This window comes from Nasonia vitripennis, chromosome 5 (genome assembly GCF_009193385.2).
Source record: "Nasonia vitripennis strain AsymCx chromosome 5, Nvit_psr_1.1, whole genome shotgun sequence".
Taxonomy (NCBI): Eukaryota; Metazoa; Arthropoda; class Insecta; order Hymenoptera; family Pteromalidae; genus Nasonia; species Nasonia vitripennis.
Window position 1 is genome coordinate 11,359,848 of NC_045761.1, and position 22,761 is coordinate 11,382,608.

Here is a 22,761-nt window from a genome sequence, read left to right on the forward strand (position 1 = left end):
GAGATAAACAAGAGCAAATTTACGCAGGCTTACACGGAAACAACATAATTAGCTCGAACGGCAAATAAAGACGCGCTGCGTAACCGGAAGAAAAAGTAAAAAAGGAGGAGTGGGGGAGGAAAGGGGCGAAATTACCGAGTGTGTCGGCGCGAGGGCGAATGCTATTTTAACACAAATTGGATAACTTATGAGATATGGCCGGCGCTGCGTCAGCGTTGCAGGATTTACGGGCCATTCTGCATCGGTGCATCTCCTCCTCCTCCTCCTCCTCCTCCTCCACCCCCTTGCTTCTCTCTTTCGGCGCCTTTTATTCGCCGCCGCGTCTCAAATTAAATTTGCCTGAACGATAAATTTTCCCCGCACATACACACACCTACTTTTTTAATATAAAAACGCCCACTGTTTACGCACTATCAAACGATCCGCGAGGTAGCTCGAAGATTTGTTAAGGAACTAATTTAGACTCGTTCGTTCGTTCGTGTGTGTTTTTTTATGTTTTCCGCGCGAGAGTAAGCGCTTCGAGTTCGAATTTAAAAACGAGTTGGAAAGAGAGCGGGAGGTTGGCGAGATAGAGAAAGTAATTTCGTTTTGGAACTTTTGTTTCATTAAAAGTTGAAGTTGTAAAAGTTAACAAAACTCTTGCAAACGCGCGGCCGGAGCAAGTTATTTCTTACTCTAACAGGATCAACATATAAGCAAGATATTCGTGTGATTTACGTTTTTACGAACGCTCTAAAAGTCGGAGAGGAGGGGGAGGCGAGTTTTAAAGTAACTCGCTGCCTCCATTAAAGTTAAATTTATATCCTTTTGCCGAGTCAGCAGTCTTTAAAATATGTATAGGAATAAAGTACACTTAGCGGTCGAGAGAAACAGAAATAATGTTATAATTTGCAAAATGGGTCTGCCGGGGAACTATTTTTTAGTTCCCGCGCGTTTATCGCGTGTACAGAAAAGGTGATTTCAATATTATGATAAGAAAAACACGAATACACTTTCTTTGAATCGGCGATGAAATCGTACAGTTAATTATTTTGTGTACACCGGTGTGACCCTGTTATGAGTCAAGGATTCATTAAACTGCTTTGTAAAGAAAATTTAATTATAATTCCGTGGCCTTGCCGTACTGGAGTATTTTTACAAATGAACTTAATGAGTGACGCAATGTCAATGCCGAATCACGACGCGCTTATAACAAAAAACCGCCAAGTTAACAATTTGTACGATGGAAACTTCTGCAATAAAGAATTTTTCCTTATTTTTGCTTTCGAGTCGTGATTTCTTTATGAGCGAAAAGCAATCAATTGTACAGGATTCAATTCGAAACTTTCGATGAAATCCGACATCGCGAGAGAGCGCAGAATCGTCGAGGAAAATTGCGCTTCACCCTGACTTATGCGAATCGATAACTGCTTAACCACAGTCAACGAAAGAAATTCTATATCCCTCGCAAAGAAAGTATACACGACGATTTCTTAGCAACCTTCTTTTTATATTATCCTATTTAAAAGTATATTTTTACCATCGCTTAAGTATTCGCACACAGTGCACGCGGTAACTATACCTTTAGCAATTCAAGCCAATCTAGTTCAAGCATATAAATTCCGTTGTTCTCCTATTAACTCCAATATGCTCTCGTCTATATACATTCATCCATATCGTCAATAAACCAGAATGTCCCGACGAAAATTCGACCAATTAGTCTTTTGCTCTTTCCAAAAAAAGATAAGCTACGAGTAGGAGTGATTTGCGTCGAACGTAAATAAAAATGCAAATATGCAGAGCCTGCCTTCTCTTGCAGTAAATAATTATCGGCTTGAAAAAAAAGAAGTGCACGTATATACACGCACCTGACGTTGATCGACTGCATGGGATGTTCCTGCTGAAGGTAGAGCGGCTGCTGGTATCCGCCTGGATCGAGGCTCAGTCCGTCCGGTGACTGTTGCATACCAGCCCCCGACATCATCTGTAACACAAAGAAAACGTCCAAGTCATTAGAACAGGCGCACTTCATGGCTACGCCTCCCGAGATTTAAGGTTTTTTCTAAATGCATTAGTATGAAAGAGAAATATTGCGACGTGTGATATACATCAGACTATACACAGTAGTAAAGAAACGAAGTCTTGACGAAGACGCTTGTTTGCGATCTTTTTTCTACTCTTCATTTCTTTCTGTAGTTTTCTTAGTGCGACAACGACTGCAAGGATACTCATGGTAATTGGACGCTTCTTTCCCATGGCATAGTCGCGAGTAATTAGAGCCGGAAAGGGCGTAATTAATTTTGAGAGCCATTAACTCGCGCGCATAGAGCTGACAATGACCATTTGTCTTGTCCAAGTTTGAGATGTATATATAGCAGCAGCAGCAGCAGCAGCAGCTTCGCGATTATTCGCGTATACATAGAGAAAAATAGCGCAATAATTTGAGCAAAATTAATGATTTTACAGTAGTGCATATTCAAATGTATTATTTCCGTGCGCAAAACTTTCTATATTTTTATGACGTTTCTGTTATTCTCGTATCCGTCGTTTATTATTCAAATGCAGTTTTATATTTAAAGTTAAAATTAATAGCAATGCAAAGGAAGATAAGTATATGAATTTCAATGCAAAGAAGCGATTGTTTCGTTAAAACTTAATCACAAGCTTTTTACATTTTTTCTCTTGTATAGGTTGCGAGTTCGCGTTATTCTTTTTTTTTTTATTGAGCAATAACAAGAAGCATAATAAAACCACTACATCAGGGGAATTTCGAATTGGAAAGAGTGAAAGTCATAAATGTGTGCCAGTTATGTACACGAGAGGAGGTTGTAGAAACGGCATTGAAAGTTCAATAGAAATTCTTGCGCGATTATTTGATATCTAATCCGCGAAGCATACATATACAGAAATTTTCTCGCGATGCGGTGCGGAATTCAATTACACTTTTCCATCTCACGATCGGGTATAAAACGATGTATCGCATGTAACGGTGTCGTGTCGTCAGAAGATTTTATTTAAAAAAAACTCATGGGTAGCATGACAAGTTCGTTTTTGAACATTAAAACGATCCGATGTATTTTACGACTCAATAGTAAACACGATGAAAAGAAAACAGTCACTCTAAGCATAAATAAAACAGCAACAAGGATACATCGTTCGACAAATAATAGCTTTACTATATATCGATAAGATAAGATATGCAGTTACTAGTTCGAACCGGAAAAAAATCCAGCAAAAGTAATAAACAACGACGAATGAATTAATTAATTGGCAGCGATAAGATAAAAGCATTAATCAAGCGCGCTTTGACTGTGAAAAAAGATAGTTTAACGACCAAAGTTAAAAAATTCCACGGCTTCTTTCGAGAAAGTGTATAATACACATCGCATTAGTGCGTTACATATGCATTCATAAACGCGGCGACGTTTTCAATTGGAGCTCGAATACACAATAAGTCGCTCTCGCATGAAACGCGTCGGAGAAATGATGAATCGTTGTTCTGTTTTACTGCGATGGGAGTGAAGTTATCGATTTTTACAGAGTTTCCATTACTCGTCGACTCGAACGTATAAATAACGAAGATCAATGTTTAACGAGCTGCTGTTTTCCCAGCTAAGATAGTAGACGTCAGATTTTGAGCCCCTGTTTGCGCGAAAGTATACACGAGAACAGTTAGAAACGCCGTATGTATATATGTATATCTATTCGAACTATCCTTGAAAGAGAAACGCCGTTGCGAAATAATGTTGGCGTTAAATATTTTCGAGTCGTCAAAGCTCAAGGATAGTTTTTATTTTCATATTTGTCGAGTTAAGGCCTGATGTGTGCGCACATGTTTATATCGGGGCTCTGCCGAGGTTACGTCAGCGTCTAAAAAAATAAAACGTTATTAAATATTTGCGAGAAAAAAAGCACGTCGTTGCACACGTGGCCCGTGTACAATGTGTAGGAGTGAAAAAGTACTCGTTCCTACAAGTCTTGTCAAAATAATCTTCGCCTTATCTCTCGGTGACATTGAAGCGTTTACTTCACTGTTCATATATCAACGGATATTATTAAAATAGAATAGATAATTATTTTCGCGGAGAAAAAAATGTATTCACGGCAGGAAAAATCACCAAAACCATTTCGAATATCCAACGCGATTATGCTAACGGCGTATAGTATCGTGATTTTCGTTTTGCATCAATCAAAGTCACTGATCGCACGTAATAATGAGGAAACCGAATGTCGCGCGCGTAATTAGACACGATAGGCTTTGAGGAAGATGCGATTATCGCTATTTTCTCTCAAAGCGAATTTTTCAGAGGAATCCAATGCTAATGATCTTATCGTGGGGACCTGGTCGTTTGCTGTTAATTGACCAAATCAGCTTATAGCGTCGATGGAGATGTCACGCGATAATATATTATAATCGTATTATTGCGAGCGTTGATTTTTTTATTCGAGTTCTGTTCGCGAGTCTGGAAATTGTCGCGATGATCGGTATCGAGTGCAGCCGACTAAATCTAATACGAATCTCAATTTATATCGCCAATCAAAATATTTATCAACTTTCTAGGCGGACTTTCTATAAAATTTTCTTTATAAATTGCGCTGTAGTCGCGAACGAAATTGCAAGGAAAGTTCTTTATACACATTTCGATCGAATAAATCAGAAAATTAATTTAATTTCTCCCGCTTTATAAATCATCAGACTTATAACGTTCGCCAGCAGAGGAATTTCGTTCGGAACGGAATCCTGCTTGCAATGAATACGTCTAAAAATAGAACTCGTAAATATGCCATCGCGTATCTCTCTCTTTCGCGCGCCAGAAAGAAATTCGCGTCGAGCCGATGAAAGGAAAAAAAACGTCCGGAACCTTGAGCATATCCGCTCTTTCGAATCGAATTTGAAGAATTCGGTGATTTTTGCGTAATCTCGTTCGAACAGGATCGATACTACAGTTTTTTGTTTCATCATGCCAGGCGTAATCAACGAACAATAGATCACAAACGAGTCTCGCAAACTTTTACCTCGTTTAAAAAATCAGAGAAACAAGTCTGTTCAGTCGTGTCTAATAGTCTCCCCCGGCGTCCTTGTAACTAATAGGAGAGCTCAAATATTGGCGCAATTCCAATGAGGTCTGCCGTTTCACAACTTCATATTTCTCATTACATGCAAATCGAAAACAACATCCTGCCTTTTACCTCACACAGCATTGCGCCGCAGTCAAGTCGCTCAGTGCGTACAGACACATCAATGACTGCCGATAAGGCAGGCGATCTACCGTGTGGAGAAGAATTTTTCGAGATCATACTTACACGTATATGTACCTGTGACTGGTATGCGTGATGTCCCATTGGATCGTGTGGCTGTTGTGGCTGGTGATGTTGTTGGGACTGCTGGTGTTGCTGATGCGGGTGCGTGTGCATCGTCGGTATGTCGAAGTCCTCGTCACCAAAGCTCGGCGTGTGAAACGTCTGCAATCAAAGAAAAAAGAGTCCTGTTTAAAAAAAGCGCTGTATACACACAGGTGCAATTAGTAAGATGGAGTCTTTCTCTCCTTTTCGAGCTTCAAAGCTGCGTCTCATCAGCGCATTTTTTTCGTAATTGATCTCGCCTAAAGGGACAAAAAGAATTCTTCTCGGCCGTCTTTGGGGATAAAAAGCGGGTCTGGTTTATATAAAAGGCCAGTTCGTAAGGGGTTTGGGAATCAAAGACCGCGAGAGAGCCTTTGTCTCAATTCCTTCTTCCCGACGGGCGAACCGTACGAAATGCAGGTGTGTGCGCATCGTACGTCTGAAAAAAGTCCCTTTAACAATTTGCTGTACATAGATATACATGCGCGCGTGTGTATAATACGAGAGAGAGAGAGAGAGGGAGAGAGAGAGAGAGAGAGAGAGAGAGAGAGAGAGAGAGAGAGAGAGAGCGGAGAGAAGCGAGCGAATAAGAGGAATTCTAAGGAAAAGCTACAGGCAGAGAATAAAAAACTTTTCCAATTGAATTTAATAGGGCCAGGAATTTTTCCCTTTGAAGAAAAGCACCAACGTCTGCAGCAGTAGCAGCAGTGCTATTGATCGGCTCGACTGCTCTCTTCTTGGGCTTCTCTTCTTCTTCTCGCTCGTATACGCTGTACACTCGACGACAACACAACGGGACACGACGAGCTGCTTTGCTAATTCATTTTACGCGCGCGATACACTTCCCTTTGACGAACTTGATTGCCTTTTTACTCCCCTTCAGATTCGCAAAACTGATTAAAAATGCGCGCGCGCCGGAGAGCTATTCGTTGAGATTTTTTTTTAATCATCCGCTAGCAGGATGGGAATATCACTGTTACACTCGCGCGAATGCAAAGGAGAGGCTGGAGAAGAAAGAATTAATCCAACGCCGGAATTTCAGGAGCGCGCCGACGTTAACGAGAGTTGCGAACTACTAACGGGAGAAAAATGCCGAGACGTCGGCAGTGACATAATTCTCAAATGGAAAAAGTGCTGAAGTATAAAAGAAGCGAAACAAGTATACATAGTGCCGCGGAGGAAACGAACGAACCAAGTGTATAAGAAGTATTAGCTGCGCCGGATTCGGTGCTATGCACGTATAAAGAGAGTAATTTTTCTTTGCCAAAGGGAAACCAAGATTCTCTCTCTCTCTCTCTCTCTCTCTCTCTCTCTCTCTCTCTCTCTCTCTCTCTCTCTCCCTCCTTCGCTCTCGTCCATCTCGTTAAAACTTGTACTCGACGAGTTACTTCTTCTCCTCTCTTTCTCCCCGTTTCTTGCTCTGAGATATTATTTAGACGGTTGCCTCGAGTTCAGCGGCCTCCAGCGTAAATACACGTTTTATAATCGAATCGCCGATAATTTCTCCTATTTGTACTCGAGAGTAAAAAGACATCACAAGCAGCCTTCCCCATAGGGCTTCCCTCGACTTTTTTCAAAGGCACGCGATTCACTGGTAAATTGGAGCTTTCCAAGAGCTAATCGCGTTAAGCGATTTAATCAATGCCATTGAGTACAGTACCATATAACACTTTCCTTTCTTTCCAACACGTCCCGCAAACTTTGCGCGAATCGTCTTTGCCTCTCTTGGATAAACAGCATCGGATGTACTCGAAATCTCCGCGAGTCAAAATTCGCCGGTCATTACATCCCCAAAGCCAACAAGGCGAACGACGACTACACATTCGGAACTCATATTATAACGTTAAATATTATTACTGCCTGCGAGCGAGTGAATAAGAGACCGAGAGGAAATATTATCACAGGTGGCGCTCTCTCGCGCTAATGTTTGAGCTGAAAATATTGGGGAACATCGGAGAGAAAGTTTTTGGAAAGCGATGCGCTCTTTCGTGTGTCTGTGTGTGTGCCAATCGCTGAAAATTGTACAAACACGCGCGGGAAATCCATTGATTTCTAATGGCCTTCGAGCCTTTATGGTTATTATCGACGCTTCGATGGATTTTATATTACGACGGCTTTTATACCGCGCTTTGCATAATAAAGTAGCGAGAAAACGTTGTTACGCGCACGCGCGGCCTAGCGCTCGATGTACTCTCGGAAAAAACGTGAATTATGAACCGTCGAAATGGGATTTTTATAATATCGTTAAAGTCAAGCCGGAGAGTTAACGTTGTAAATATAGGCGTATAACACCCAATCGGCGGAATGACACGCGCGGCTATGTTTGTTAATTTAGAAAGTCACGAAGATCCGTACGATACTTTTAGACTGAAGCGCCGATTGTCTATTATACACACTGGAAGTACGTACGGTAATTCGTTTTCTTTTTTTTTTAAGCAGGAAAATTATATAGTTTCCAGCGCGTATTTCACGGCTTCTTGATTATAGTAATGAGCGGAATGACGAAATTCTTCTCTCTCGCGCGCGCCAGTTTGGAAAAGGGGGAAATAAATAATTCATGCTCTTATTTATAATATGCAACAATTAACGTGTTTCGGCCATTTAAATTTTATGCAATTACTTTTACGACTTTACAGTTCCACGCGGAAACGTCTAAAGCAATTGACATGCAAATTACCCGCGGAGAGGCGTATTATACAACGCTTGCGCGCGAAAATTTTAAATTACAATAAAAATCTTTTTTTATTTTCCCACACTGCACAAACGAGCTGATAAACTCGCTCTCGATTGTTGCATGAAATTGCATTTTCACCACTGTATGTAACAGCTTCGATGAATTATGCATTGTTCTCGACTACGTACAAGAGCAAGCGATCCCCCCACACCAAAAAAAAATCATCAAGACCCGAAGAAAAGCCAATAAAGCGAGAGAAGAGAGAACAAAACGATAATGCAAGAAGAACCGTCGCGGAAAAAAAAGAACGGACAATAAAAAATTATCGCCCAACTTGCACATTGAAAGACAGTTTAGCGAGCGAGGTATTCGGTCGTTTACGACTGGGTAATGACGTGTCCGGAATTGCGGGAAATTACACGTTGCAAGAACTGGCGGCTATGGCGCCGTGCAGAAAAAAGACTAACGAAGGAAACACACAGCGAGGGGAGTGCAGTAGACACAATCGAGAGAAGAGAGAGAGAGGGATGTATATATTATAGTGACGCATTGTTGCCAGGCTCGTTTTTCTGCAGCGCGATATCGAGAGGGTAATGAGCTGTGAGGGCGCGCGTGTGGGGCTTGAGAAATCGAACGCGATGGGGACGGAACGAACTGATACCGTAAGGCTGCGTTTTTTTCTTTTGTTTGCATTGCGTTTGTTCTAATCGATTTTTGCTAACAAATTCGAGGGAATGTGGGACAGTTCGCGCAGGTGCAGCCTCGTTCCCGGTGATTGATTACACCCCCGCGGTGGAAGGGGGCTTTATAAAAATGCGGAAGATTTATCACGAGCATTTTTGCAAGAGAGAGAGAGAGAGGGGGGGGGGGAGAAAAACAAAGAATCCTTTCGGTTTGTTTTACTCTCGCTACACCTTTCTTTTTCCACAGAGCCGTTCGTTTATATATCGGCCGCGCGCGGATTTTGATGAAACGCTCGGAGGCAAAAATTTACGAGGAGGTATTTTTACTCTCTCTCTCTCTCTCTCTCTCTCTCTCTCTCTCGGCGCACAATGCATAAGAGAGTATATAGACCGACAGATCGGGCAACAAATTGAAAAGCAATTCATGATCGAATACTTTTATTTCGAATTCGTCTCCATTGTCCTTTGTCTGAATGAAGCACGACGACGGCGACGAAGAGAATCCATTCAGACGCGCAACAATATAAAGGAGGAATTAAAAGAGCCGTGTTATTCTTACGAAAAATAACAATATAGTTTGAATAAGTCGACGAGTCGACAGTATCGAAGTATGTGTACGCAACGAATGATGAAGATCTGTAAACGCCTTTGACCCAATTCTTCTTATACACGACTGTACATCAGAGCGTAAAATCAAATGTATATTAGAGAAGTTACAAAAGAGAAGCCCGCGCAGCCAAATATAAAAGCCGCGAATTAAACCGGCGATGTTATTTACAACAATAGTTCGTTAGACGCGAAGCCGATGAAAAATTTCGTTGCAATTTCGCGCCGCCCGAGCGAGAGAGAGAGAGAGAGAGAGAGAGAGAGAGAGCCGGGGAATGGAACTGGAGCTATATACACCTATAGCAGTGCTCCGCGGGGATTTATTGCGTTATTAAAGTCTATATAACTGCATCGAATTGCCGCCATATACACGCGCACACTCGCGAGCGCTGCGCATTTCGCAAACATTAGATTATCTCGTAAAGTATAAACAACGAAATTAGTTAGTCCATGGTGTTCCACGGCGCTGCGAGCAGTTGTAATAATTTAACGCTGTGTAGTGATAGCAGTAGTAGTGGCAGTAGCTGCGCGAAATATCGCCTCAGTAACGTTCCGCTAAAGTGGATCTCTTTTTTTCAAGCTCTGGGAAAGGACCCTTGCTTCTGATCGAATCGTAGGGCTACGTATGGATGTAAGTGGATTCGAAGATGACGATTCGGCGATCGACATAATTAAACGACGTTAATTTTGCACGAAGGGCGCCAGTTTATAATTGCTCCCGCGTGCGATCGCGCGCAGCGCAGCGATTACACATCGCGTCGATAAAGCCACGTATTTATTTCGCAATTAGAAGTGCATTAGCGAATATAATTAATACCCGTTAATATTACAGTGGCCGAGCAGCAGCGGGAGTCAGTACACAGCTCCATTACACGCGGATACTTGATAATTTTATTAAAATGATTCATCATCCCATTTTCGTGTCATTAGAATATTTAGTGCAGCTTATTTTAAAGCGATGCTACTTGCGTACGCAGTAGTGTAGGCGTAATGCGTGCGCGAAAGTTATGCTAATGCAAGTCGAACGACGCTCGATGGAGTGTAAAAAATTATGCGTGCGATATATGAAAACGTCAAGCTCTCGAACTTGCTGGAACGAGACGAGCGCGTTGATTTAATGCTCGCATGCGATTACGGCGTATGGGAAATATAATACGCTGTTTGTAAACTAAAATGTACATCTGTAAAGTATTATACATCGAGGAGTATAACATTACTTCATCGGAGAAAAATGCCTTACAAGGTACACCTGATGTACGAGACGACGCTGGTCCAGTTGGATCTCTATAGCGCGAGCATTTTCTCCTTCTCCCTCCGTCTCTCTCTCTCTCTCTCTCTCTCTCTCTCTCTCTCTCTCTCTCTCTCTCTCTCTCTCTCTCTCTCTCTCCTTTTGGTTTAGCACACAACACGCGATGTTTCGCCGCGATAGGCCGAGCTTTACGAGGTCGTTTCACTTAGTGCGCGTAAAAAAAGCTCATCTAATTCCGCGAAAGCTTTACGAGGGCGATTCGCTCTCTAAAGGTGGTCTCTCTCTCTCTTTCCTGGTCTTTCTCGTCCGGCCTCGAAGCTCCGTGTTTGCTTTGACAATTGACGATTGAAGATTCGATCGATACGGCTCTCTCTCTCTCTCTCTCTCTCTCTCTCTATCTCTCTCTTCGTGGGCTTTGTCGGTATTGATTAAATATTGGCTTTGCGAATTTGACGAGAGCGCGGACGAGTCATTAGTCGTGTTGTACGTGTATCCCGGGGACTGCAGGATGAGAATCGTCGGGCTTCTGTCTCTTTTTTACGCTAAAAGAAAAGAAAACAAAAGCTCCGCGGATTTATTATGCTCTTACGGGCTGCAATTAGACGAGCCGATGAATAATGCAGCAGGTGAATAATGACGCGGCTGTGTATAACGCGCAACCGGCGCATTATTTCAGCGAAACGCGATTGCGCACTGTGCGGAGTGAGAGAGAGGGAGAGAGAGAGAGAGAGAGAGAGAGAGAGAGAGAGAGAGAGAGAGAGAGAAAAAAAAAAGTGACGACGGGGCTGTATTATAAGCTGCTGCTGTTGTTGTTGTTGCGGCGAAACCGAAACCATAATAAAGCGATAAATAAGAGGCATCACAGCGGCAAAGTGAAAACATATCTCGCTCTCCGCTGCAGTTTCGCCGGTAATTAGCGTAATTAATTTAATTGCAAAATGCTAATGCAAGGATTTCATCACCTACCATAAAATGTGTGTTACACGCGTGTTTATTACGAGAAAGTCGTTTCTCTCTCTCTCACGAGCGTTGATTCAACGCAACGCGTTGCTCGATTCATTATTTATAACGCGTATCACCGGCGTGCGAACGAGAGCCCTCTAGCGGTCTGCGAAAGATGCGCAACAATGTGTGCGTGTGTTTTCTTTGCTCAGCAGAGCTGATCGACGCGATTTCCCAATACCTCTGTGTGTATATCCTATGTATATCAATCAAGTGTGACCTAACCTCGCGCGAGAAATCGAACAAAAGAGATTGTATTATGCGGCGTGGATTCGCCGGGGAAAAAAGTGTATACTGCGCGCAGAGAGAGCAAAGGAGATTATTTATCCTATATACATCGTCGGGAGAGAGAGAGAGAGAGAGAGAGAGAGAGAGAGAGAGAGAGAGAGAGAGAGAGAGGGTATATACGTATGTATATCGCTTCGGTCGGAACTTGTTGCGAGAGCGAGCGGATAGATGAAATCGGGATGAAAAATGATGGAAAAACAAGAGAGGGAGAGCTCTGCCCGATAACGGAATATTTGAATTGGAAAACGATAAAGTTGCGGCCTTTCAGAAAAAGAGGCGAAAGCGCTCGCGCATTATAATACATATGTATAAGTAAAAAATAGATGGGGCTCTCTGTAATGAGAAGTTACGGAGACATCGATTGCGAAACGACCCGTAAATATCGGCTAACACAATACGAGATTCGTTTGCACCTATCACTCCGCTGCATAAATAAACGAATCGCAATTATCCTCGCGCGTGAAACCAAAGATCGTATCGCGTGCGGTAAAGTTTTACGTTGAAAAAAAGAGAAAGGAGATCCTCAAGATGCACATCAGATTTAATCAGCGCATTGTGCAAAGCTAATCCTCAGCTGTGCACATAGCGATCACCGGCTCTGAAAACGCGCGCGTATAAACGAAGATAAGCCTCGATAACGATCGGTCGTTAATAAAAATGTATACATCGCGTAATCGATTATGCATCGCGGCTGATATAATTCAGGCGCAATCGCGAAAGACAAATAGACTTATAAATACGAGTGCAATCGCGAAGCGACAGAGTTTACGAGATGGAATGAAAAATGCAAAGTGCCAAGAAAGAAGAAGGAGAGGAGAAGGAGGAGGAGAGAGAGAAAATAAAGGAGAGATATTATAGAATAGTCGGCAGTGGCTCGGCATGATCGTTAAAATACTGAAAATTATAGCCCGGCAAGTTATTTATTGCAGATTGCCAATTACCGAGCGCCTAGATTGCATTGACTGATCGAGCCTAGCGATTCTCTCTTTCCTTTCTCTCCCTCCTCCGTACCATCCTCCGGCTTTATCTCTCTCTCACACTCTCTCTCTCTCTCTCTCTCTCTCTCTCTCTCTCTCTCTCTCTCTCTTCTTTCCTTCGTTCTTTCACTCTCGCAGAATTTGCGAGTCCCCGTGTGCATAATATTATTTCCCGCGAATCTACGCGGAGCAGAAAGAAACGCGCAGAGCCATCAATTCTGTCTCATCTCGACACGTTTCAAAAGTAATTCGAAAACTTTCGTTCCTCTTTTTCACGCTAGATTTAACAGAAAAAACTTTTATCCGATGTTGCCTTGTATGACTTCTCTTCATGAAAGATTCAATGTCGTTACTTTGATTCGCGATTCTTATCGCGCTCGCGCGCACGAGAGTATATTCAAGCGCGCAGCTATCAGAGTCGCAGAATACATTTTCAGTTTTCCCTTTATATTCAAATTTTTGCAGCCGGAACTTTTTATCCGGGGTTCAACGCACGGGAGGAAGTATGTACGCGCGTCCCTCTTCCGCTGCGTTTACGTCGCGACGCCGTCGCCGTAAATCAATCGGTTTTTATTAATCGAGAGATTATCGTCATCAGCGTCGGTAAATAGTGGATAATGGAGATCGATTATCGTTAGCCCGATAGTGCGCTATACGAGCGCGGTTATTAATAAGAAACGCGAGAGGGAATCGTGTATAATTTAAGATTATTGCATTCGCCGATTGCGCCTCTCTATCGCAAGCGTCGGATGATATTTATTACGCTATGGCTTTTTGGGGAGGGGTATAAAAATAGCCAGCCGCGGCTCAAAATTTCAATACACCGCGTTGTATTTGATTTATTTCGAAGCCCGGCTTATTATTCGGATTGACGCGTCCACGCGAGAAAGAGAGAAACAAACGTATAACGACGAAACGCGAATTTGATTTATCGACAGTTGTAACGTCCTACCCATACCTCGAAATTACAAACTCGCGTGTACGAGTAATGGCGAAAATGCCTTTAATAGTATCTGGAGAATAAATCTTCGGGATGAAAAATTTCCTTTCGCAATTCCAGATATCGCGGAAAGCACGTGCGCGTGCACACAATGTACATACATCGACGCCGATTAATCAGCGGCGACAACAACGAAAAACGCCCGCAGCGAGCCATACAACGATTCTCACTTTTCAGTGGATTTCAATAAGATTCCTCGCACATAAATATACCTCCTTCTATTCTCACCGACCGCAAACTGCGAGATTTAACGAGATCGAGGCTCTCGAGGGGAAATCATGCGAACATTCCATTCCGCGCGATTATGATCTTTCGCGAAAAAGAGCCGGAATGTGTCGGTAGAAGATTGAAAACGCGCTAATGGCTCGCGCGATGCAAATGTGACTCTTTCGATTTCGCGTGTTATATACACTTACACACGTTAAACGACTTTTAATAACACACGAAGCTGCCCCATAACGACTCGTTTGACTATATATACATAGAGTATTATAAAGTGCAAAGACCCTGCGCCATTTCCTTTTTCATTTTCGCGGTCGCGTTACGCGTCGTTAATTCGCCCTTCGCTTTTCTGCTCGTTACACTATGCTGCTGCCGGCGCTGCGTGTTGGCGACCTTTTCGCGTCGCGTTGTAATCAGCAGGACTTTATATACTGCAGCGATTGTTTTGCCGAAGTGAGTTTCATTCTCGGAGTCCGTCGTTAATTTTTCTCCTTTTCCGCTGCGATTCGCTCGTGCTGTATTTGCAAAGTTGATTTTACAACCGAAAAAAATGTGAAAACGCTAAAACCGCGCGATATATTTCATCCTAAATCAGTAGGTTGCAGGTGAGCAACGTTGAGAAAAAACGACGGAGAGAGTAAACAAGAAACGCGGACCCCACAAACACAGCTAGCTGTACGTGTACGCGAGGATTAACGAAAAGAAAAAGCAGTAGGAGAACAAGAAGAACGAGGAGCAGTGGGATAAAAACTAGAATTGCTCTAGTAAATAATTAAGGAACAGCTGTTATTATCCCTTCGTTAATTTCAGTACAGTCCCCTTGTTACGTAAAGAGGCCGAGCAAAAAGTGCAGAAGAAGAAGAAGAAAAACAAGAAGAAGAGCAAGAGCCAGTGAGAATAAGAATGAGTGTAGTAGGGAGCACAAGTGGAATAAGAAGAAGAAGAAGAAGAAGAAGAAGAAGAAGAAGAAGAATAAGAAGTGGAAAAGGGGAAGGAGAGCGAAGCTTATTCACACATGGGCACTGACACAGGTGCAGCACGTGTTCATATTATACTCGTATAACGTACCTGTTCGGCCATGTTGTAGCCGCCGTGGTGGTGATGGTACGCCGGCTGCTGGTGGTGGTGCTGTGGCTGGTGGTGATGGTGCTGTTGCGGCACGTTTAGGGACAGGTCGAGGTTCTCGCTTCTCTGCAACACGATAATAGAAAGCAAAGCTTTAGTTTTTTATCCTCTGTTGGATTTATCACTTCGCGCATGATAAAATATGTACGTGTAATCGGCGCGGGGCATTCAATTACTCTATAGTCTCTACCCATCGCGTGTTTCCTCTCGATACACACGCGGCGTTGGTATTGATTATTTACACTTTATTAGCCGCGGCCGGCCCTTTTCGCAGATTGAATCTGATCAAATCTATAATCTCTGTCTTTCTCCACTCAGTCTTCGTTTTTCGCGGGGAAAATTTATGGGCGGGATGATTATCGCTTCTCTTCGTCGTGCTTTGCATGGATGCGATATGGAAGTTCTCGAAAATAGTAACAAAACGTTGTGTGTACTGCTACTGCTACATTGAAATGAGTGTAATTACGTTAGAAACGCGGAAACGAACGTCAGCCGCTGTACAGTGCAGCTGGAACGGCATTAATATGTATACAGTGGAATTCATCTCGACCACAGCATTTGCATGAATATATTTCAGGCTTCTATACTGATAAGGATATAAACGGCATTGTTCTCGCGAGTATAGACCACAGCGCTGATAATACTCGAACCTCTCTCTATCCCTCTCGTAAACCATCGGCTAAAATAAGACAACAACAAGTGCCCGCGCGCGTAATTCGATAAACGCGATCGATGCGCATCGTCAAATTTCACGTCGACCGGGAATAAATTAATTAAGTTGCGCGCGGCGTGGGGCCAATGGCACTCATCGATCAAACACCACGAGACAGCTCTCTTCTCTCTAATGCAATTTCCTGGTGTGCGTGCGATGCTCTCTGCGTCGACAATCCGAGAGAGGATTTTGCAGTAATAGTATTTCAGTATAACCTTTTCCATTTCAACTATGTACAACGATATGTAAACGAGGGAAATTCTGAGCCAGAAATCCTTTCCTTCGATGTGCACAATCGTATCGTTGCGCAAAAGGTAAACGAGCCTAGGCATTCAGACTTCGATTACCGGACATATCTCGTTGCACAATGCACAGCCGACGGACATTGTAGTCTCGCTGCTTTTCTCTTGATTTTTCAACGTCTTTTGAGAGCGATCGAAAAATTCGATTTGTATGTATATTTTTTTTATTGCTCCAAAAGCGTAGAATCGTTGATTCATAGGCGATCCTTTTCTTTACGTTTTTCACCGCACATGACAAGAGGTACTCCGGTCCCTAATACGCAATATAAACACGCGCGGTTCCCTTTCAATAGAGCTTGTTTTTTTGTCTCACCCTCTATATCTCTCTCCTTTATCTCGCTCCTCCCTTTTCCTTTCAGAGCATAAAAAGGTGCTTAGGGCAAACATTAGCGATGGAGGAATGAAAAGAGAGACGGAGGAGAAGAGTCAACAAGGAGTTCATCTTTCTCTTTTGCGTGTGCACAGCTGTTTCCCGGATAATAATAATAAAAAAGAAACGGCGGAAAGCACACAATACCAATAAACTTGAATTTCCTGCACGAGCTGCGCTCTTACGAAATGAGTTTCGGAATATTTGTCGTGGTTATTGCTCGTCGGGGCAGTTTGATGAATTTTCTCGTTACTTTCTATACTATAGCTGTATAACGTTCAAGAAGCTGGTCGAACTTTCCATGTGTATGCGATATCAAACTATCTATACTCCGCGCTATTTCGTTATTGTAAATAGTTATATTTGGCAACGAGATAACCATCGCTGCGATTCAGCCGGATGCAGCTTATGTGGAATGTGAAATTTCGATTGAAAATCGTATTTTGCAGAGAAAAATGTATGGAGAAGCAATAAAACGGAAAAATTTTTAATTAAAAAATTATCGACCCATTGTTCGGCACCGAATAGACGTGATATTGAAATACTGCACACCCTCTTCAACCCCCCATGACTTTGCAGCAGAAATATATTTTTAATTAACAACATTTCGCTATTTTTATTTTTAATTAAAAAACTTTCACCACCTCGCGCTTGCCTTTTTTCCTCGGGCTCGTAAAAGAAATTCAATTCGACGTAGCGCTTATAATGCGCTCTCTTTGTTGGCCGATTCTCGTAAAGCCTCTTTGTATGACGCAGCTCAAAAGTTCAATTGAAGTACAGGCTATAGCGAGAAACTCCGATTCAATTCCGTTAATACGCTTTACAATGGCCCGCAAATGTAGCGACTATTAAGAGGATTTTTATTTTCAAAAAATCGATCGATAAATTATGAGCGAATGTCAATGTCACGGCTGGGCGATGATTTTCGGGCGTAAGTATCGATTACGCGGCTTTCTATGCGGAGTCTCTCGCTGTGTATTGCGAAAGCGTTTTCTCCGCGCTCCAATTCCGGCTGCTCGTAAGAGCCTCGTACACGTTATAACGCAACCGGAGAAGAGGGGGCATCAACTCTCGGAATGAGTTTGCAAAAGGATGTAGGTATATATACGCGTGTGCGGAGCGGTATGATAAAAATCGCTTCTGCTATTGTTCTCTCTCTCTCTCTCTCTCTCTCTCACTCTCTCTCTCTCTCTATCTCTCTCCACTTTGCGTGAGAGAGTGGAAAGACGCGGAGGTGAATGAAGAAGTCGAGATGATAATGCGCTCGATCTGGGGTAAATACAATCGCGCGTATGACGATGAATATACTTTACTCGGTCGACATAATATATATGTGTGTGTGTGTGACGAAAGACGCGTCTCTGTCTTTTGTTGCGGGAGTATACGCGGCTGATAAGGTTTATCGATATTCCAGTGCCGGGAAGATAAAAGTTTATCTCCGATGTTATGGCGCTGATGAAAGGGGAACTTTTACAATGAAGAATGCAGCATCGGCGAGCGATAAAGTTTAAAGCCGGTGAATTCAGATGGAAATCTGGAATCGTTTGCAACGGACATCAGAGAGGGATGAGGCTAAACGTACGAGAATGGAAGGATGTTTATGGCAAGGAAAAATATGAGGGATTTTCAATGACGAACGAGTTGCTCGAGATTTTTTGAAACAATGCGGTAAAATATCGCGCGCGGAGCAATTATACCTGAACTCCGAGAGAGGAAAGCATTTTAATTGCAAATGCGGCGCGCGGAGGCTCACGATGAAAAAATAAAAGAGTTCGAGAGAAGACGAAGAAGGAGAGAAAGCGAGAAGCGGGGGAAAATAATATCATTATATTTCATCTATTAAGCCCAGCGCGTATAATTAAATCGTAATTGCTATCCCTGAATAAGCTGAATAGTTTTTGAGTCCGTACAATGCACGGCTCTCGAATCAAATTGCAAAGCGCACATTTAAATTGCTAATTACGACCTCAAAACGATAATAATTTAATAAATAATCACGAATACATTTATGTCGCTGCGATACCGCGCGGCTGATGCTGTCAATTAAAAAGCGTCGTTCAATATTACAATTTGCACTTCCATTAGCCTCGTTAAAATTGGAACTTGAATAACGCGAGGTATAATGAAATACTACAAGGGGGTTTGTTATTGTCCTTGTCGTCGTTGTTGTTGCTTTTGTCGACGACGTATGAAAAGGCAGCTATCGATTGCGAGTCGTTTCAATGCGGCGGACGACTGCCGAATAACGAGGTTATTGTTTCTCTTTTTTTTGAAAATGAAAAAAAGAAAAGTCGCGACCCCTTTTACTATGTACATAATACCGCTGATTTTCTCGGAAATCATAATTCGATTTGGCGAGTTAGAGACTGCAGAGAGCTTTTCGCGACGACGCTTTATTTGGGTTTAATTAAAATAACATATAATTGAATTATCTTACATGTTAATCCTTAGAAACAGAGACCCAACTTAATTAACGTCATGTCATGTCAATGTCATCCATGAGTGAATTCAATTAATGCTGTGCTCTCGCGAGAGGGAGCGAGAGAGAGAGAAAGAGAGAGAGAGAGAGAAAGAGAGAGAGAGAACGCGAGCCAGAAAAGCTACACTCTAACAAATCGGAAATGACTGTTGAAAATGTTTGACGAGGAAAAAAAGCGACTGTATATAATTTAAAGCCAAGCGTTTATTACGACAGAGCTGTGTCTGCATAAATTAGGCGTTGCGTAAGCGATGCTGTCGGAAGTATACTCGAAGATTTCGGTGTGAATATCGACGTGTGTAATGATACTGGACGGACAAGTTCTCCAGAAAAAAAAATAAGAAAAGAAAGAGAGAGAGAGAGAGAGAGAGAGAGAGAGAGAGAGAGAGAGAGAGAGAGAGAGAGAGAGAGAGAGAGAGAGAGAGAAAGGAATTACAGTTGTCTATTATCGCTGAAACTCGGAGAAACGGCCCATCTAATTACTTCTTTACACAAAAGGGCATAACTTCTCAGACGATAAAGGCAAAACGGAACGGCTCCATGCAGCCGACATAATACTTTTGCGCGAGTTTACAACAATGGAAGGTAAACTGTTATGCTTTTACCGACGTGCCCGGGGACGGCAGAGGGGGTAGGGGGAACAAGCGGGTGTAATGAAGTCAAAACTACCACCCTCCCTCTCTCGCTCGCGAACTATAACCTAAATGAAAGTATCATTTTACGAGCTTGTGCAGAGCTTCGTACATTATTGATCGCAAACGTCGTGTAGGCCAGGTTATATATGTATAGCGACTATAGAGACTATTGTCTTCTCTCTCGTTGGCCAAATAAGGTGCAGTTTCCTACATTTGTACAATGCAGAAAAAGCCTTTTGTTTGTCGTGAGTACGTGTGCATGGGCAGATGTGAATTATGACGCGATAATCTTCAGTAATCTCTTTTTCCTTTCGTCGTGTTTGTTTCCTCTCGCGATGAATTCCGTCATCGTCGTACAGTACTTCGTGCTGCCGCTGTCGACTAATTATTATGGAGAGGAATAAACGACGCTTTATCTATGTTATTATTCAAAAGCATTTATGCTAACGCAAGCAATTGTAAATTCAATTTGTCATTTTGTGAGTCACTTTATAGTATATCTTAATTGTAAATGCGCCGTATGTGTGTGTGTGTAATTGTGAAAGAAAAAAATCTCACGACGCAATATCATGCAGCGTCTATTAACGACATCTTTTAAAAGTGAAAGGAAAAATCGTCGCGAGAGCCACTCTCCACACGCGACGATGTAGAATTATTACAAAGTACGCTCGGTATATGGACGTGGGCAGGAAGTAATCTTTATATATAGAAGAGGGAGAGAGAGAGTACAGTCAATAATGAAGGCCTAAATATATAATGTGACTTAACAGATGCGATAGTCATTTCAATAAAGATCTAGTTGAGTGTATACACTCACGCTCGGAGGCTTCGTGCGTGCGCTCCATAGCTTCAAAATGACTTTCACTACCTGTATATCCTTACACACATACGCGACGCTTAATAATCGAGCCAGAATAACTAACTTTCGATTCCGAGCTTAGCCTGGAATACCGCGAGGCTTTTATTGAGCTGGATGAAATTATCTTTGACCGGTATACGTATAACGTACGTAAAGTGTGTCTTTTAGAATTGCATGAAATTTCGTTTTGCTCATCTCCGCTCCGTCGCCGAGTATATAATCTCTCGGAAGAGTAATGACTGGGTTTCTCCTGCATTAATAAATTGACTCGCGATGACAAATAAAATTTATCCCCTTGTACTCTTACAGGCAGAAATTCCAAAACGGGCTTTCCCCCGCATCAATCTTCGTTACATACTAGAAGCATCTCTATACATTTATTTTTCGAAGAATAATACGTATTAGAAATTTTGTCAGACTCGCGGATATATCCAGATTCACGTACATAGGAAGGGCAGACGCGCTAGAGAGAGAACAATGTCCGCATGTATATGTATATGGGCGCAGGAATTCGTGCGCGGCTTAGATATGCGCCGCGGATTCCCCGGATTATTTCCAGCGCTGATGCATGCGTAATGCGTCCAATAGATAGCAGTGCTATAACGGAATTTAGTTTTTCGGGTTTCCTCAAATGAGGCGAGCAAACCGAAATCAGTGAAACTTTGCTCTGCGCTACGTCGTTTCGTAACACATTTCACCCGTGCGTGTGAACGTGTTAACGGCTTTTATTAGGGTTAGCGTACATTGTACCGTTGCCGCGCGGCACCCATGTGCCCGAAAAATTTCTTTTACGGCTTTTAAGCTTTATTAGTACGCGCTGCTTTATTTTTTCAACGAGTTTACACGCGTTCGACACATGCCGAACCTGAAAACGTATAATTGTGACCTCGAGTTCCATATTTTCTTTATAAGATCACGCGTATGATGAATAAATGCGAAAACGAGAATTTCTAAGCCAAACCGCAACAAAGTTTCTTTCTATAGTCGCAGCTGAGGGCTCGTATTATATACCCCGCGCACTTTCACCGCTCGCAAAAGTTCATACGGCCTATTAATATTAATAGTGCAACGAAGATAGTTCACTTGTTTTGCCCGCAGAAGCGGCATCGATCGCAATAACTTGCCCGAGCGACTCGATAAATTTGAACGGCGAAGCGCATAAATCCCTATCAAAGTCATCGCGGCTATCTATGGGACACACTCGATTAATTGGAAATTTCGCAAAAAGCCGAGTTCGAAATTAGTTTCTACACTCGCGCTGGAAAAAGGGAATCGAAGGGAGAAGGAGAGAAAGTGAGCACAGAGGATGCAATGATCGATGACACACGCGGGATGGCATTATTTCTGCGGAATTTTCAAGAGAGGATTGTGAGCGATCGAAAGCTTTAATTTTCCGTAATTGACATGTCCGAATAAAGTAAACCCGAAAACATTCCGGTCGCCGAAGAAGAGAATCGAGCCGCGCGAATGTATAAGAGGAGGGAGCCGCAGTAGATTCCGGGATAAATCAGCGTGATGGGGCAGAGGGATCCTGGAATGTCAGGTATGCGCGCTATGTCGATGCAATCGTCGTTGCTTTTTCATACGCGGCCCCCGACGTCTGTTTGATCTGCTAATTCGTGTTTCCTCCTCTCGCCTGTGTATCTATTTTATATTTTTGTTAAAGCGAGTGTCTTCTATTTCGTTTTTCCTGACTCTCAAACCGCGTTCGTTTGCATAGGCGTATGTGCATAGAGCATTAGATTTCATTTAATTTCGCCAGAATCGCAATGAAAATTGCACGCGCCGAGATGAAAGCTAATCATATTTTACTCTTTATTCTTTCCCTCCGTTTCTCGGTCTCCCCGCTGCTCGAACGGGAGAAAGAGAGGCTTTCAGATAAATTGAACTTTTTCGTTTTGTCCACTTTTTGGCGGGGTATTAAAAGGCTCGCTCACTTTATTAGAAAATATCTAATGGAAAAAGCTCGCGTCTTCTCGGTTTTTGTTTCCTTCGGAAAATTATGCAACGCACAGCCGAGTTCTATTTGTGTACGCGCGCAGTCGCGACACGTGTGCTGCACTCGTTTACATTTGAAGCGAGATTGTGTATGCGTGCCCCGCGCGAACGATCTAGTCAAGTAAACATTCGCACTTGCTCTGACTCTTCCCTTTGCGTTTTCTTTTCCATTGCACTGAATAAATCGGATTTACAAAGTTTCGTTCAACAGGTTGTCAAGTAATCGATGACGCGCTTGTAACGATTGTGTGAATAATT

At 42.7% G+C, this 22,761-nt stretch overlaps 1 protein-coding gene across 11 annotated transcripts in view; it reads right to left on the bottom strand.

The window, feature by feature from the left end:
- The window catches only part of LOC100124207 (TOX high mobility group box family member 3), a 244,955-nt gene that overhangs the window by 19,999 nt on the left and 202,195 nt on the right, over positions 1-22,761 (bottom strand). For 7 of the 11 annotated variants that reach the window (XM_031932488.2, XM_032601068.1, XM_031932489.2 and 4 more), the window contains 3 exons: positions 15,092-15,214; positions 5,284-5,442; positions 1,848-1,963 (listed from right to left, as the gene is read on the bottom strand). In XM_031932488.2, the coding sequence (XP_031788348.2) occupies positions 1,848-1,963; positions 5,284-5,442; positions 15,092-15,214 (398 nt within the window). The remainder of the gene's footprint in view (positions 1-1,847; positions 1,964-5,283; positions 5,443-15,091; positions 15,215-22,761) is intronic. The other 4 variants (XM_031932491.2, XM_032601066.1, XM_031932490.2 and 1 more) reach the window with 1 other exon arrangement.